The sequence below is a fragment of the Dama dama genome, chromosome 5, assembly GCF_033118175.1.
Source record: "Dama dama isolate Ldn47 chromosome 5, ASM3311817v1, whole genome shotgun sequence".
NCBI lineage: Eukaryota > Metazoa > Chordata > Mammalia > Artiodactyla > Cervidae > Dama > Dama dama.
The window spans coordinates 92,265,208-92,282,529 of NC_083685.1; the positions used below are offsets into that span (position 1 = coordinate 92,265,208).

The 17,322-nt window shown below is 42.0% G+C and overlaps 1 protein-coding gene across 1 annotated transcript in view; it reads left to right on the plus strand.

Moving 5' to 3' along the window:
- Nucleotides 1–6,485: 6,485 nt before the first annotated feature.
- VPS53 (VPS53 subunit of GARP complex) overlaps nt 6,486–17,322 on the plus strand; it is a 122,710-nt gene continuing 111,873 nt past the window's right edge. Inside the window, exons 1-2 of the mRNA XM_061143030.1 lie at nt 6,486–6,716; nt 8,697–8,777. Coding sequence (XP_060999013.1) covers nt 6,630–6,716; nt 8,697–8,777 — 168 coding nt within the window. The 5' untranslated portion in view covers nt 6,486–6,629. The remainder of the gene's footprint in view (nt 6,717–8,696; nt 8,778–17,322) is intronic.

Genomic DNA, 17,322 nt, shown 5'->3' on the forward strand with positions numbered 1-17,322 from the left:
TGGTGGAAAATGGATAAAAACTACGTATCAGTGATTATAAAATTGGAGGGATGAGGATCACACCTTTCATTGGAATATTGTGTGTGGGAGAGTTGTTCACAAGAGTGTTATGTTTAGGGGACTTCCCTGGTGGTCCAGTGGCTAAGATTCTGTGCTCCCAGTGCAGGGAACCTGGGTTCGATCCCTAGTGGGGGAAGTAGATCCACATGCCACAAAAAAGATCAAAGATCCCATGTGCCTCAGCTAAGACCCAGTGCAGCCAAACAAATATTTTTTTTTAAAAGATAGTTATGTTTAGCAGAAAGAAGATGGGGTTAAAAGAGTTTAAGAAATATTCGGTAGGATCCCTTTCCCCTTAGAATTGCTGGCAAAATGTACAAATGTATCTTTTTCTGGGGAAAGAATTTATGGTATGGAGGTCTTCACTTCCTCCAAGGGATTGAAAGGTTGTTGCTGAACCACCAAAAAGACGCCGGGATTCTTGGCCTCCGGAGTGAAGAATTCAATCTGGGGCCAGAGATGAGGCTTGATGGCTCAGAGCTTTGTCTACTAGAGCTCCATGCATCCTTACCTTGTCCTGAAGAATCCCGGACGAGCCCCCAAGATGAAAGGTTGTTGTTGACCCACGAAAAGACACTGAAATTCTTAGGCTCCGGAGGAGAAGAATTCAATCCCGGGCCAGAGACGAGGCTTGATCGCTCAGAGCTTTTGTGTAATAAAGTTTTATTAAAGTACAAAGGAGATAGAGAAAGTTTCTGACATAGGCATCAGAAGAGGGTAGAAAGAGTACCCTCTTGCTAGTGTTAGCCATGGAGTTATACACTCTCTAATTAGTTATTACAGTGAATCAAAAGAATGTCTGGAGGTTGTAAAGACCTCACTAGATCTACTCCCATAATTTACATTTTAAGATAATAGGATTAGCCAGAAGGTTTTTTCCAGAGACTGTCCTCAAGCCGGATACATTATTGTTGTATAATCCTAAGGAATGTAGAGGGAAAAAAGTTTGTTCTTTCTTCCTCCTTGAGAATTCCAGACCCCTCTCTCCTTGGGGACCCCTAGACTTCTTATCAGCCTGCCTAGGAAATGACTCTCTCAGGATCTAGATTCAAAAAAAGATGAAGAACTAGTGGTGGTAGACCAGGAGAAGAGGAGCCGCTAAAGACCCAGCTCAGGGAATGCAGCAGAACACAGCAGGAAGACAGCATGAAAAGAGGGCAGGAAGTGACCCTGGCATTGTGAGAAACTTGAGGGTGTCAGACACATTAATTAATGGTAGCTACATTATAATAGTTGTACTAGTTAATGTCAATTTTATGAAACAAGCGTTTATATTTGTTGTAATATGTGAGACTTTCACCTGTGTGATTAGCACTTTGTTGAGTGAAGGAATTACTCCGAACTAAGCCCGATGTAGCCAACGGGGAAGGGTCCTAATATAAAAGTATCCGGGAGCTGGTATATAGATGTGACTGGATGCCTGAGCTACCAGCGTGGGAACAGAGGAACTATTGAAGCTAGGTGGAGATTATAATCTCTTTAGCAAGAATGGGCATGCACGGAGAACCTGAGTACCAATCAAAACAAAACTGGGTGTCCAGGATATGGAAACAGTCAGAACACTCCTATTTTTATACCCAAATTTCTCATATCTGTACACTTCCATATTTTATTTATCTTAAGAGTTTACAATCTGTTTTTCCAGGCTTCCTCCTTCTATTAAAGGTATTTTTATATCTCTCTTTTGCTTATCATAAACAGTGTAGACTGTTGTTACTTATCTTTTTTTTTTTTTAATTTTGACTGCGCTGGCTCTTCCTTGCCGAGGCAGCAGATGTGGGTTCAATCCCTAGATTGGGAACTAGGAGCCCACATGCCACAGGGCAGTAAGCCTAAGTGCACGTCTATCCAGCTAAGCCCACTGGAATATCAGTCAAAAACAAACACCGGTGTCCAGGATGTTCAGAAAATTCCAGAATGAATGCCAGCAAAATGCCATCTGTCCTCATGAAAAGTCATGCACTTAAAGCAATGCATAAAGAAGCACCAAAAAGACATTTTGAACAAGATTTAATATAGGGATTAAACTATATGCCTCTACTACAAGTTGGCTTGGAAGCTTTTTACCACCCATAGTGACAAGTGTCTGTGTGTGATTATGCTTGAGGGTCCAAGGCGGGTATTTGTGGGAATCTGCAGGGAGTATTTTCGGTTATCACAGGGTGGGGGTGAGAGGCATACTACTGGCATTTAATGGGTAGAAAGCTTGTCATTTAGACATTCTATGATTTTTTTTTTTAAAGTTTCATAAAAAGCCCAGGTGTTCAGGAGGTGGTCCTTATGGAGACCCTTCTTAACAGCATAAAGACACTGTTTCGATCTTAGAAAACAACACGCTGCACCATGTCTACTCAATTAAATATATTTCAAAAATAATGAAACCAGTTGCAAATATCATAGGGTGTTGGAGACTCCTTTTAACAGTTAGGAAAAAACCAGTAAATTGACAGAGGCACAGAAATTCAGAGATCTCACTGGATCTCATGAACAAAGGCTGTTTTAAAATGACTATTTCCAAAAAAAAAAATAATAAATAAAATGATTATTTCCAGCCAATGTATTTAAACATTTTGGGCACAAAGAGAAACATTGTGAAAGGAGGGTTACTTTTTTTTTCTTTTGTTTTATTCTGATGCCATCCTCAGAGATGCACCCCAACACTGTCCTACAGACTGTTGTAGTACTTCTCTTCTACTTTATCCTTTTCCCATTGCTGATTAAAGGATAGGGTCTCTGAGGTTGGTTTTGTGCTTTTTTTTTTTAAGTATTAGAGGCTGAATTTATTCATTTAGTGAACTTTCAAGGTAGAAAAGATGTTTCTATGATAACTTTGTCATCAGCTACATACCCTATTCCATTATAGGAAATTGTTTTGTTTTTTTAAAAGCCCAGTTCATTTGTGAGAACACCTCCTTATTTTCATAGCCAAATTTTTCATATCTGTACATACCCATATTTTATTTAAGAGTTTATAATTTGTCTTTCCAGGCTTCCTCCTTCTATTAAAGATATTTCTCTCGTTTGCTTATCATAAACAGTCTAGCCTGTTACTACTTTTTTTTTTTTAATTTTGGCTGCCCTGAGTCTTCCTTGCCAAGGGTAGGGGACACAGGTTCGATCCCTTGTTGGGAAGTTAAGGGTCCACATGCTGCAGGGCAACTAAGCCCATGTGCAGCAACTACTGAGCCTGTTCCCAGTCGGTTCATCCTGTGCTGCTACTGAACCTGTGCTCCACAACAAGAGAACTAGAGAAAGCTGACGTCCCCTGCATTGGAAGGTGGATTCTTAACCACTGGACCACCAGGGAATGTATTTTTCTTCATCTAATGTCCATCTATCTCTCTGCTGTTTGTCTTCCTAGACTTTTGTACTGTGTAACTCTCTTAAAATGCAAACTTATATTCATTATCAGTATCTTATCTGCAAAGAGGAAGAAGGAAGGTAATGAGGTTGGGAGCTTCAGCATAAGAAAGGGCTTGGGTCACAGGGGGAATGCAATTGAGGGTTGACAATGGAATTGTAAAAGGACAATCAGCGGAATTGGACAGCATGACTTAGTACTGGAGATGGTCACCGTGGTTCCCCAACTCTCCTCAACAATGTGGGCTGCCCAGAAGCAGAGAAAACAAAAATAATGGGGGCCAGGGCTGATGACAGGCCTGGTGGAAGCTGGTCCTGTCACTCTTCTGCTTAGAATCCGTCAAAGGCTTTCCACTCCTCAAATGACCATCACAAGTCTCTGCTGTCTGGCATTGCCCATCTCTTTGGCCTCTTCCTGTTCCATTCTCCGCATGGCTGTCCAAGTCCCCTACCCTGGCCAAGTTCTTCATCCTTCTGGCTTTTGCATATACTCTTCCTTTTATCTGTCATCTCCTATTCACAGCTCCACCCTTTGCTTCAGCTTAAAATTCTCTTCAGAGAAGCCTCTCCTGATCCTCAAATCCAATCAGAGCACTCCATCATCTTTCACCATATGCTTTACTTCTCTTGCATGTAACTATTACAATTCTTGATTGTGATACCTGGAAACAGTTCCATGGAGGCAGGTATTTGGTTTATTTTTTTGATTGCTAGATTCCCAGCACCTGGCCTATTGCCAGCAGGAACATTCATTCACTCTTTCAATAAATTCACTGAATGAATGGCAGGAAGAATTATGGGACCTGGGGCACATTTTTTGTTAGTTTTTAACTACATCCCCACTTTCTCTTTTGTGAATTGCAGATAATAACTACCAACCTCTGAACTGCCATGTAGATTAAAAGATGATGTATTATATATACACGGCATGGGCTTCCCAGGTGGCTCAGTGTTAAAGAATCCCTCTGCCAAGCAGGAGACATGGGTTTGATCCCTGGGTTGGGAAGACCCCCTGGAGAAGGAAATGGCAACCCACTCCAGTAGTCTTGCCTGGGAAATCCCATGGACAGAAAAGCCTAGTGGGCTACAGTCCATGGAGTCTCAAAAGGTCGGGCATGACTTAGCGGTTACATAGCAGTATCACACTTATCATGGTGCCTGGCAAATAGTAAGGACTAAGAAATGTGAGTTATTACAATCATCATAAAAAATAAGCTCTATGAGCAACCAGAACTCTCATCTATTGCTGGTAGGAATGCAAAAATGATAACAGCCCACTTAGGAAAACAGCTGGCCAGTTTCTTATAAAGTTAAAAACACAGGCTTACTATGCAACCCAGCAATACCACTTCCAGGTTATTTACCCAAGTGAAATGAAAACATATTCACACAAAATCCTCGTTTATTCATAGTCGCCCCAAATTAGGAACAACCCCAGTGTCTTTCAACCAGAGAATAAAGAAACTGTGGTGTATCACAGACTGGATTGCCACTCAGCAAGAAGAAATAAACTACCGACACATGCAACAATGTGGATGAGATGGAAATGCATCATGTTAGTGTGAAAGAAACCGACCTAAAAGGTGACATATTGTATGATTCCATTTATATGACATTCTGCAAAAGTTAAACTATAGGGACAGAAATCTGGCCAGTGGTTGCCAGGGGAGTAGGTGGGCATGAGAGAATGTGGGATGGGGTGGGGTGGTGGTGATGGAACTGTTCTAGGATTTGATTGTGACGGTGGGTACATGATGATATGCATTTATTAAAACTCATGGCATTCTAAACTAAATGGATGGACTTTATATATATATATATATATTTCTTACTGTATATAAAAAATGAAAAACATCCAAGAGAGATAGATATCATTTGCTTTTAAAAAATATACTTCTGATTTATAAAAGTGTTACAGGTTCACAGACAATTTGGGAAAATCTGCAAAGAATATGTTGAATCGCCTGCAGAAAAGGAGTATTTCTTATCATTTTTATAGACACAAAATACACACACAAACTGGGATCATGCTGTGTATTTCTGCTTTCTGATATTATCAGTGTTTTCCCATGTCATTAAATTTCAAAACCATGATTTTGAGTCAATAATATTCTAGCATATAATTGATTTATATATTTATGTCTTCCTTTACTACAATTTTGATTATTAAAAAAAGCTCATTGGGGCCAGGGACTCTGGTTTCACACTGGGGCCATCTTGGTTTCACAATGTTTAACAGGTAAAACAACTCATGCTTTGTGCAATGATATCATTGTGGCTGGAGGAAAAGTGGTTCCACAGGGTGACTTTGCTTTTTTTCCTCTGCGGTGCAGAGGGCTGGACACCCTCTTACTAACCTGTATTACTAACTTAAATTTGCATAGTGCTTTTAATATTTCTCTCTCTCCACCTCCTTGCCGGGTAGGCCGGGTCGATGGAGTAATTTGTTCAAGATTACACAGCTCATCATTCGTGGACTGTGACTTAGACTCTAGATATTCAAGAGTCCTAGAAAGTCAACATTTCCCCAGGGTGGGTCACTGCCTAATCTGACTCTCCCCTCCCGTCCCCCTCAAGAAGGAAGCTGCAGACACACCTTGAAAACTGCCCAGAGGCTTGGCACACGGGGGACTAAGATCAAGTGGACGCTCTTCCATCCTACAAATTGTCCTTGGCAACATCGCCACTTACCAGCTGGGGTCATTTCTCCCCCGATGGCTGGGGGGACACCTAGTGCCACTGAGCAAGGGGCCCCTGAGAGCAGATGGATCGCCCGCCTCGAGGCCCTAGAGGGTTAATGTCATTCGATCGCGACACTGCCGGGGCGCACCCTCACTTGGGGAGGAGCGGGTGGTCCTGCCCGGCCTTTCCCAGCGCCAGGGCCCGAGTAGGGGGGCGCCTTCTGAGAGGTGAAGCGGGTCCCCATCATCTTAAGGAGAGGTAGGGGCCGCAGAACTACAGGGCTGCTCGGGGAGACTCTCGAGAGGTGCTAGGAATGCCTCGTCCAGGAGCCCAGAGATCAGTCCTCCGCTATCCCAGAGTGCCTCGGATTCCGGAAGTGCTCGGCTTCCCGGAAGTGCCCGATTGGCTGACAGAGCCCAGACTCGCCGGACAGCTGCAGCTGGAGCGTTTCTGTTCTCCGGCGTGAGTGGCCGCAGGAGGTGCGGCTCCGGGTCCGGGTGGGCGTCGGGAAGGGGCTGGGCGGCAGGATGATGGAGGAGGAGGAACTGGAGTTCGTAGAAGAGCTGGAAGCCGTGCTGCAGCTCACGCCCGACGTGCAGCTCGCCATCGAGCAGGTGAGCGTTCCGCCCCCCGAGGGGAGGAGAGTGCGGAGACTGGGGCAGCTCTGGGGGTGGGACGGCGAGGAAGCTGTCTTCGGACTGAGACTTGGGAGCTAGGCGCCAAGGGCAAGGAAAGGTTTTGAGGGGAGGTGGTGGTGGGAATGGGTTTCTCAATCTAGAAAAGGGAGAGAGGTCTTCCTCGGCATTGATTGACTTTGGAGGGTGGGCGTTCTGGTGGGTTTGGGCAAAGGAGCTGTGCCTCCTGAAACGATGCACCTAGAAGGTACCTCGTGGCTAACAACCTCCAGTTTAGGGGTTGTGGGGCTGTTCATTCATCAGGTTGGTGTCCCGATGTTCCCGGATTCTCCGTCTAGCCCCTTGTGACTGATTCAGAATTGAGGGGAGGTGAGTAACCTCTACTTTTGAAGCATATCGCAAAGCAGAGGGGAAACGGCTAAAAAAAAAAAGAGAGAGAGAGAGAGACCTCCTTTACCATTCTTAAATGGTTGAAAATTTCTGCTGGTGATTAGGTTAAAGAATATTCCTCAGGCAGCTAAGCCTCGGCGCCACAACTTCTGAACCCATGCACTGCAGCTACTGAAACCCAGTACCTGGAGCCTATATTCTGCAAGAAGAGAAGCCACTGCAATGAGAAGCCCTCACACTGCCACGAAGAATAGCCCCAGCTCACGGCAACTCGAGAAAGCCCATGCATAACAAATCTTAAAAAATAATAATTTTATTATTATAAATCTTAAATAATCGAAAATAAATCTTAAAAAAAAAAAAAAAGGCAATTTAGATCCTTGTACAGGGTATTGCTCCCGATAAAGGGAGAAAAATCTCCCTTAAAGGAGTTGGTGTAGCGGATTTAAGAAAAGGAGGGGTGTGCCATACTTAATGATCACGGGAAGTTTTTTTTTTTCCCCTCACGGGAAGTTTTTTAAAGTAAAACATTACTACTTCTGTTACTTATAGTTAATACTTATTGAGCATTAATACTTACTATGGGTGGTAATTTGTTTGTGTTGTCCCACTTACCTCTTGGATATGTGTTTTTCTTGGAGTGGTTGGATAACTCACACAAAGCACATTTGACACATCCTGGGAATGCCAGGGCAAAGGTTTGGGTGTTCAAGCCACACTGCTCCCGACCCACCTCCACCAGCCAGAAAGAGAAATACATTTCTTTTTTTTTTTTTTGAGAAATACATTTCATTTGCTTTGGACCTACTGGCCTCCAATAGAAGAAATGAGTAATGCAGCCCGTTGTTAGATGAGGGTTTTAGACCTCCCCACCACCCCCGCCCCCTTTTCTTAGTAACATTGAATTCTAGCATAGATTTGTCCAATAAGCAGACATTAAAAAAAAAAAAATTCATGTCCCAGAATAACTGCCTTGAGCTATTGAAATCCAGTGCCCAGGGGATTACTTGACTGTTTTTATAATCCACTGTGTTATATGTTCTTCAAATTGCAATGTTTTAAGGGAATTATCTGTATTTCTCTGAAGGCAGAGGTATTCTTTCTCCTATAAAAGAGATGGACAGTTTGTGAATGCCAGCACTCCATCCTAACACTGTCCAAAGGATAAAAATCGCTTTGGTGCTTCTACTGCTGAGACATCGTTGAGACATGGTGCATTAGTCCATTATCAAGATTCCCTTAATACAACCATGTCATCAACTGGCTTAATCTGCTGGTGTATAATGCTCGCTTATTCTACCTTGTCCTTGGGATTTTGTGGCTGTCTGAATACTTCTTACTGTTGCACCTTCTGTTAGTTTTACCAAGATGTTAAAATTACAGATGTTGGTGAAAATTATATATATACTTTACCAGATATTTTACTGAGCATTGGTTGTTGGGCCTTGCAAAATGAAAAAAAGATATGGTCTTTGCTTTCAAATAACTTACCAACCAATAGGAAGGAAAGAATACATAAAGCAGGACAGGAAGATGATGCTGATTTTTTAAATCTCTCTCTTTATGTAGGTATTTCCAAGCCAGGATCCTCTAGATCGAGCAGATTTCAATGCTGTGGAGTATATCAACACCCTGTTCCCAACAGAACAAGTAAGTGCTGCATTCCCTTCTTGCAATGGCTTCTGGAACATTCTGAGTATTAATGATTAGTTTGTTACACTACATAACCCAAGGGACCTTGATAAACAAATAAGGGTTAAATTCAAGTCAGACTTCTTCGTAACCAGTTTTGGAAGGTGGTTAGCTAATATCAAATACTGTTGTTGTGTCAGAGTGGAATTCTCCGTGTAGTGAGCATATTAGAAACTGTACCCTTAGGTTGAAAGAGTCCATCTCGTTCCCTGCTCCCCAAGATTTTCTGTAGTAAATCGGGAAGTGGAAAGGATTTTTCAGATGTAATAGGGGAAAATGGGAGTGAGGTGTGCAGGATAAGCTTGGAGTTAGAAAGCTACTTTTATTCCTGTTTCTAGATGTAAATTTCAGAACTTTGATTTCCAGCCCACCAGACTGTGGTTGGGTGTTGGCACCTTTACCCTGTATTGTGAGTGAGAAAGAAGAGCCTTACTTATACCACTGACAGTTGTAGTGGTGAGTAGGATAGGAGTAGTGTGTTGAGGTGAACTCAGTTTTGAACTGGGCCATCCAGGTAGAAATACATAGTTGGATATTTGAGTCTGGAGCTTATAATCCCCATAACTGTTAGTATCTTGGCATGGATCTTTCCAAACTTTTTCTGATGAACATGCTAATTTTTAAAATAAAGTTGGAAAAAATGATATATACTGTGTGATTGTCCTTTATGAGATTTCAAAAGTAGCCTTTAGAGCTCCTTTTTGGAGGGGTTGGCAGCAGAGGGGAGCTGTGCTATGTGGCTTGTGGGATCTTAGTTCCCTGGGCCCCAGCAGTGAAAGGACCAAGCTCCAACCACTGGACCATTGGGGAAAGCCCTAGGGTTCATCATTTTCTCATGAAAGAGGAATTCTAGGAATTAGCTGAAGATGGAAATTTGGAATCAAGTAGGTATAATTTGGAAAACTCACCAGTGTCCACAGGACTGGAAAAGGTCAGTTTTCATTCCAATCCCAAAGAAAGGCAATGCCAAAGAATGCTCAAACTACCACACAATTGCACTCATCTCACATGCTAGTAAAGTAATGCTTAAAATTCTCCAAGCTAGACTTCAGAAATACATGAACTGTGAACTTCCAGATGTTCAAGCTGGTTTTAGAAAAGGCAGAGGAACCAGAGATCAAATTGCCAACATCCGCTGGTTCATTGAAAAAGCAAGAGAGTTCCAGAAAAACATCTATTTCTGCTTTATTGACTATGCCAAAGCCTTTGACTGTGTGGATCACAATAAACTGGAAAATTTTGAAAGAGATGGGAATACCAGACCACCTGACCTGCCTCTTGAGAAACCTGTATGCAGGTCAGGAAGCAACAGTTAGAACTGGACATGGAACAACAGACTGGTTCCAAATAGGAAAAGGAGTATGTCAAGGCTGTATATTGTCACCCTGCTTATTTAACTTATATGCAGAGTACATCCTGAGAAATGCTGAGCTGGACGAAACACAAGCTGGAATCAAGATTCCCGGGAGAGATATCAATAACCTCAGATACGCAGATGACACCACCCTTATGGCAGAAAGTGAAGAGGAACTAAAAAGCCTCTTGATGAAAGTGAAAGAGAGTGAAAAACTTGGCTTAAAGCTCAACATTCGGAAAACTAAGATCATGGCATCTGGTCCCATCACTTCATGGCAAATAGATGGGGAAACAGTGTCAGACTTTATTTTTTGGGGCTCCAAAATCACTGCAGATGGTGCTTGCAGCCATGAAATTAAAAGACGCTTACTCCTTGGAAGGAAAGTTATGACCAACCTAGATAGCATATTAAAAAGCAGAGACATTACTTTGCCAACAAAGGTCCGTCTGGTCAAGGCTATGGTGTTTCCAGTAGTCATGTATGGATGTGTGAGAGTTGGACTATAAAGAAAGCTGAGCGCTTTCTGAGCTGAAGAATTGAAGCTTTTGAATTGTGGTGTTGGAGAAGACTCTTGAGAGCCCCTTGGACTGCAAGGAGATGCAACTCGTCCATCCTAAAGGAGATCAGTCCTGGGTGTTCATTGGAAGGACTGATGCTGAAACTGAAATTCCAATACTTTGGCCACCTGATGCGAAGAGTTGCCTTATTGGAAAAGACCCTGATGCTGGGAGGGATTGGGGGCAGGAGGAGAAGGGTATGACAGAGGATGAGATGGCTGGATGGCATCACCGACTCGATAGACATGAGTTTGAGTAAACTCTGGAAGTTGGTGATGGACAGGGAGGCCTGGTGTGCTGCGATTCATGGGGTCCAAAGAGCTGGACATGACTGAGCGACTGAACTGAACTGAACTGAACTGAGGTATAAAGATAGCAGTTTAAGCTACAGAGGTATTTCATTTACCCCGTCCTATCAAGACAGCTGACTCGCCAAAGCAAATTGTTAGATTTGAAAATTATGTATATAGGGAACCATCAGGTTCTCCCCTCTTCCTGATAAGTGTTTGTGGGTTTTGTTTTTAGACCACTGAAGGTAACATAAGACATTGGTCATTCCACAGATTCAGTTATATGTCTTGTCTAATTACATCCCCCACATCCATGATAATGTAAAGTTTCTTTACAATTCAGAAAATTTATGACACAGGGGTACTTTTATTTCCCCAACTCCAGATTTTCACCATTTTCCAACCCAGATTCCCATGGATCTTAATTAAAAGATAATAGAATGTAATAGCGTGATTTATCATTTCTTTCAACTATTGCTAGATCTTGGGCAAAACCCATCTATATATCTCATGGACATGCAGTAAATACTTGTGAATTATGAGTTTAGACTATTTAAAGTAGATGTCAATATATCAAGAATAAATTTAGTGACACTCTAAGGAGGAGGGTGTATACATGTTTGTCTTGAATGGCAGCTGCTCGTGGGTCTGGGGTTACCTCAAGGCAGGAGGGTGGACTGGAACAGATCCTGGATGTTTCTAACTCACCGGGTCCAGGTGGGAAGAGCTCAGGTTTCTGTATTTAACAGGGCTCCCTGGGTAGGTTCTGACACATAGCCAGGTTTGGTAATGATCTAGAAAATCTTTCTAGTCTCCTGGTAGGAAACTGAAGATGGTCATTTCTCATGTTTCCATTAGAGGTTTGATGAGGGGAATCTGGATAACATTTATTAAAGACTAATATAATTAGGGGGCTTCCCTTGTGGATCAGCTGGTAAAGAATCCACCTGCAATGTGGGAGACCTGGGTTCAGTCTCTGGGTTGGGAAGATCCCCTGGAGAAAGGAACGGCTCACTCCTGTATTACGGCCTGGAGAATTCCATGGACTGTATAGTCTATGGGGTCGCAAACAGTTGGACATGACTGAGCGACTTTCACTCACAATATAATTAGGAACTTTGAGAAAAAGAGCCATAGGGAGCTGTGGCTTTTTAAAAATTATTTTTTGGCTGTGCTAGGCGGGCTTTTCTCTCGTTGCGGAGAGTGGGGGCCACTCTTCAGCTGCGGTGCGCAGGCTTCTGGGTGTGGTGGCTTCTCTCTGTTATGGAGCCCAGGCTCTCGGATGCACAGGCTTCCGTGTTTGCAGTGTGGACTCATAGCTGTGGCACCCAGGCTCTAGGGCACAGGCTCGATAGCTGTGGCGCACACCCTTAGTGGTTCTGCTGCTTGTGGGATCTTCCTGGATCAGGGTTCGAACCTGTGTCTCCTGCATTGGCAGGCAGATTCCCAAGCCACCAGGGAAGCCCCGTAGGGAGCTGTTGTTAAATAACTTCTAATGGCCCCCCAAATGCTCTGCATCTGTGTCATTAAGTGAGAGAAAATAGGATGCCAAATTGCTTATCATCCGGGTTTCGTTTTTTTTTTTTAAGCTCTTCTTTTTACATAGAAGGAACAGTAGAGGGCAGCGGACCAAAATGCTAATGGTGATTGTACTCAATTGGGGGTACCGGCGGATATTATGTATTTTCTGTAATTAGCAAGAATTGCCATTAGAATCAGGAAATACTTTTCAATAATTTAAACATTTTTAAATGATACAATTAAAGCCACATCACAGCTGAACTAGATGGGTGTTTCTCAGACACGAGATGTTATCCCCTTCACCCTGGGTTGCCAGTCTGGATTCCTATGGGGTGTTTTCCCAGTTCCAAGAGAGGCCCTCAACCCCAGTGAGAACAACCGCCACAGCGAGACTCAAGGCCCCAAACTGATAGCGCAGATTGTGACGCATCCGTCAGGTGTGTTGGGGTGTACAAAAAGTAGGTCAAAAACCATCGTATTAGCGGTCTCCTGGTAGAGTAATAAAGAGCGGAGACCCAGGAGGTAGACAGACCCCAACTGTATCCAGCTGTGCTGAATCTTGTATCTCTGACCTTGGACAAACCATCTATCCACTCAGAGCCCATTTTTTTTTTTTTTTTTTGTGGGGAGGGCCATGCCGTGAGGCATGTGGAATCTTAGTTCTCCTATTAGGGATCAAACCCTCAACCCCTGCATTGGAAGCACACAGAGTCTTAACTACAGGATCTCCAGGGAAGTCCTCAGAGCTCATTCTTTACATTAAAGAGAAAACCAATCTAGTTGAGAGGATTAATGGAAGTAACTTCTGGAAAACATCTGGAAGAGCATTGCCTAACAGATCCACATTGAATGTTAGCATCCTTTCCCTTGTTCTTCCCCAGAGAAAATCTGTAAGATAAAGTGATTATCTTCCATGGGTCCACTTAACATGCAAGCGTGTGTTATAATTTAGGAGATTTCTTACTGGTCTGTTTCTTGCTGTATTCATAGGGTACTCAATATTTTTAAATGTTTCCCCCTTGTTAGCATGTTATCATTAAGAAGAGGCTTTGTTGTCTCAAAACCTCCCTGCTCATCATCTTTAGTTTTGGTGTAAGAGTTCTTTGAGTAAATGTAGCTTATTTACTTAACGTTCCTATTGATGGCCATTTAGGTCATTGCCAGGTTTTTTGCTCTTTTAAATTAAATGCAGTAGGTCATCTGAAGGTGTAAATATTTTGAGTACTTCTTAGATTATTATGGCTTAAGCAAGACGTTAATGTCTAGGGAGTATTACATTTAAGAAATGGTTACTGTACCACCAAAAATTAATATTGACTGATGTGGGAAGACCTCATAGTTAAATCATTAAATGAAAAAAGCATGGTGCGGGACAGTGTGCCTTAGATACAGAAGAGCTGGTAGGTTACTATATGCTTTTAATACCTAGATCATTTCTGAGAAGGTGCAACAAAAACTCGCTCAGAGGTATTGCTTCTGAGGAGGAGAATGGAAGGCAGGCAGGGGTAGAGGAAACCTTACTTTTCGCTATTTACCTTCTTTACCTTCTGCTGTTTGAATTCTGGGTTGTGTATGTGTTTTACCAACTTTAAATAGGTTATAATTTTAAATCTTTGATATAACTTCCCATTTTTATAAAAGGTGCAAGAATAGTACAGAGAATTCATGGCTCCCCTTCTCACAGAGTCCCCAAATGTTAATATTTTAAATGCTCCCCAGTTTTTTTTTTCCTAAAGGACTGAGTTCCAGCAGAGATTAGGAAGGCAGGAACTGTTTTGCCCATTTTGCATCTGAGGAAACAGAAACCCAGTGAGGTTAAACAGTTTACCCTGTATCCTTTCAGCAGGTTGGCAGGGGCAGAGTTATGCCAGCTCCTCCAGTGACTGAGCTCCTGTTACCGCAGTGATGATTTGTCCCTAGTCCGGTTTTGAAATAACAGATGGCAGTGGATTCTTCACTTAAAATAACTTCTCTTTGAACAGACTCTGTATGATTGCAATAACGTAAGACCATGAAATTTTTGCACCTGGTCTTGTGTCCCTGTATATGTTCTGATGTCTCCTAGTTTATAGTCTGTGGGAACTTGAATAGAATTTGTATCCTACTGTTGTGTGAAGATGGTATAAATCTTATTATGTTGAATTGGTTCATAGTGCTTTTCAGGTCTGCTGTATACTTCTGCTTCTCTGTATATTCATTCTACTAATTTTGAGAGTTTGATATTGAAACTCTTAACTAAAAATCTTAATTTATCTGCTTAAAAAATAACTGTAATATGTAGTAGAACTGTATGTAACTTTGTTCTGTATTTTCCAAATCTCCTGTAAATGTGTTGTCATATGTTCACAATTTAAAAAATAAAAAAAAGTGAGACCTGGCAAAAATGAAAAAAAGCTTTCTGTTCATTGCAGTCCATAATCCCACTGTGTATATTTATTGAACATTTTTATTCTGAAGGATATGACAAAAAAAAATTCTATCAAAATATTAAAAAAATAAAATAACTTCTATTTTCTGAGATTCATCTTTACCTCAGTCTCTTATTGGATTTCTGAAAGTTCTAAGTCACCCTTGGCTTTGTCAGAACAGTAGATCAGATATGAATGGTCCTATCTGATACCTCAAACACCTGTGACTTGGTTTCTCTCTCTCTCTCTTTTCCCAAAGAAAATACTTACTGCATAATAGTAATATATTCATTTTATCATTTTTTTCAAAGTTTTTTTCTTTTATTGAGGTGACATTGGTTTATAACACTGTGTAAATTTCACATCTGCAGCATTGTATTTCTACTTCCCTGTGCCCTTCAGCACGCTCACCACCACAAGCTTGGTTCCTGTCACCAGACTGTTGATCCCTTTTACCCATTTTGCTGCCCATCCCTCTCTGGTAACCACTACTCTGTTCTCTGTATCTGCCTGTTTGTTTTCATTTGGCTTGTTCATTTATTTTTGTTTTTGTTGTTATTTGTTTCTCATATTTCACACATGAGTGAAATCATACAGTATTTGTGTTTCTCTGTCTGACTTACTTCTCTTAGGAAAATACTCTCAAGGTCCGTCCGTCCTGTGGTCAATGGCAAGATTTCATCTTGTTTTATGTGACGTGGTTCTCTTGCTAGACATGCACCCGGCAGGCTCCTGCTTTCTCCTGCCAGCACAGGTTGCCGGTGGCAGTTTATAAGCGCTGTTCCTGCATCACCCCCAATTCCTTCTGAGGTCAAATATCTATGGGAGGCGAGAGAAAGAGGACTCACAAAGTTACGTTCTGAAACTTCAGTTAAAACGGTGCTATAAAATTGTACCACCTCTACTTCACTAGGGGGCACCCTTTCTTTATGTTTTCAGCTCACTAAATTGATTCTTATCCATTTGATTTTACTGTGCTTGTCTTAGACATAGAAATAGCTTTATTATAATTGCAGTGCATTGTCAGTATACAGCAATTAGAAACTACCCATAGGCAAAAAGAAGAAAAACTTCAAACCCCTCTTTTTCATAAATTACAGCCACTGCAAGTGATTTCATAGGTTATAATTACTAGTAGGAGAGGAAACTGGCAACCCCACTCCAGTACTCTTGCTTGGAGGATCCTGTGGACGGAGGAGCCTGGTGGGCTGTGGTCCATGGGGTCTCGAAGAGTCAGACACGACTGAGCGACTTCACTTTCACTTTTCACTTTCATGCATTGGAAAAGGAAGTGGCAACGCACTCCAGTGTTCTTGCCTGGAGAATCCCAGGGACGGGGGAGCCTGGTGGGCTGCCATCTATGGGGTCGCACAGAGTCGGACACGACTGAAGCGACTGAGCAGCAGCAGCAGTTAGTAGTATAGAGTCCAACTACTAGTATTTATTCTTCCAGACTTTTTTCTAATGGACCTAGACACTTAGGGGGAAAAAATTTATTTATTGACATAGAACATAATGTGGAGGAATACACAGGTTCTAAGTGTACAACTTGATGAATTTTCACCAAACACACAAAGTCAGATAACCACCACCCAGACCAAGAAATAAAACATTAGAAAAATCTCTTCTCATAACTCCTTCTTGTCCCTCCCTGTCACTACCTCCCCCACAGTTAACCACTGTCCTGGCTTCTAGTGCAGAACAGTTTCACTCACTTCTTCTGAACTACGTAGTGAAATACAATATACACTCTTGTGTTTGGTGTATGTGTGCTCACACAACACACCTATCAATACAGGATTGATCCGTGTTGTGTGTTGTAATCATTCATTCATTGTTGTGGTCCTGAGGATTTTGGTGAATGAATTTGTTGTGTTCCTTTATAGCAGGGATCAGCAAATTTCCTATAAAGGGCTAAATAGTAATTTTAGGCTTTGTGGATTTTTCGGTCTTAGTTGGAACTACTACTCAGCTCTGTCTTTGCAGCTCAGAGGCTGCTGTAGATAATATGTAAATGAATGGACATGGCTGTTTTCCAGTAAATTTTATTAACAAAAGATAGATTCCAGGATGGGTTTTGCAATTGTTGTCAACTATTGTTATACTTCCCCGTCTACCCCGCCACACCTCGCAGTTTGGGATCTCTTAATTCCCCGACCAGGGATTGAACCTGGACCCCGGCAGTGGAAGTTCTGAGTCCTAACCACTGGACCACTAGGGAATTCTCTATACTCTTTTTTCTTTTAAAGAAAAATTGTATTGTACTGTATGATTAGTTTCTTTGAGATGTCATAAATAGCCATTAGATATATATAAAAATAACCATTTAAATAGTTTATCATTTCTTTGTGAAAGAGGAATTCCAGGAAG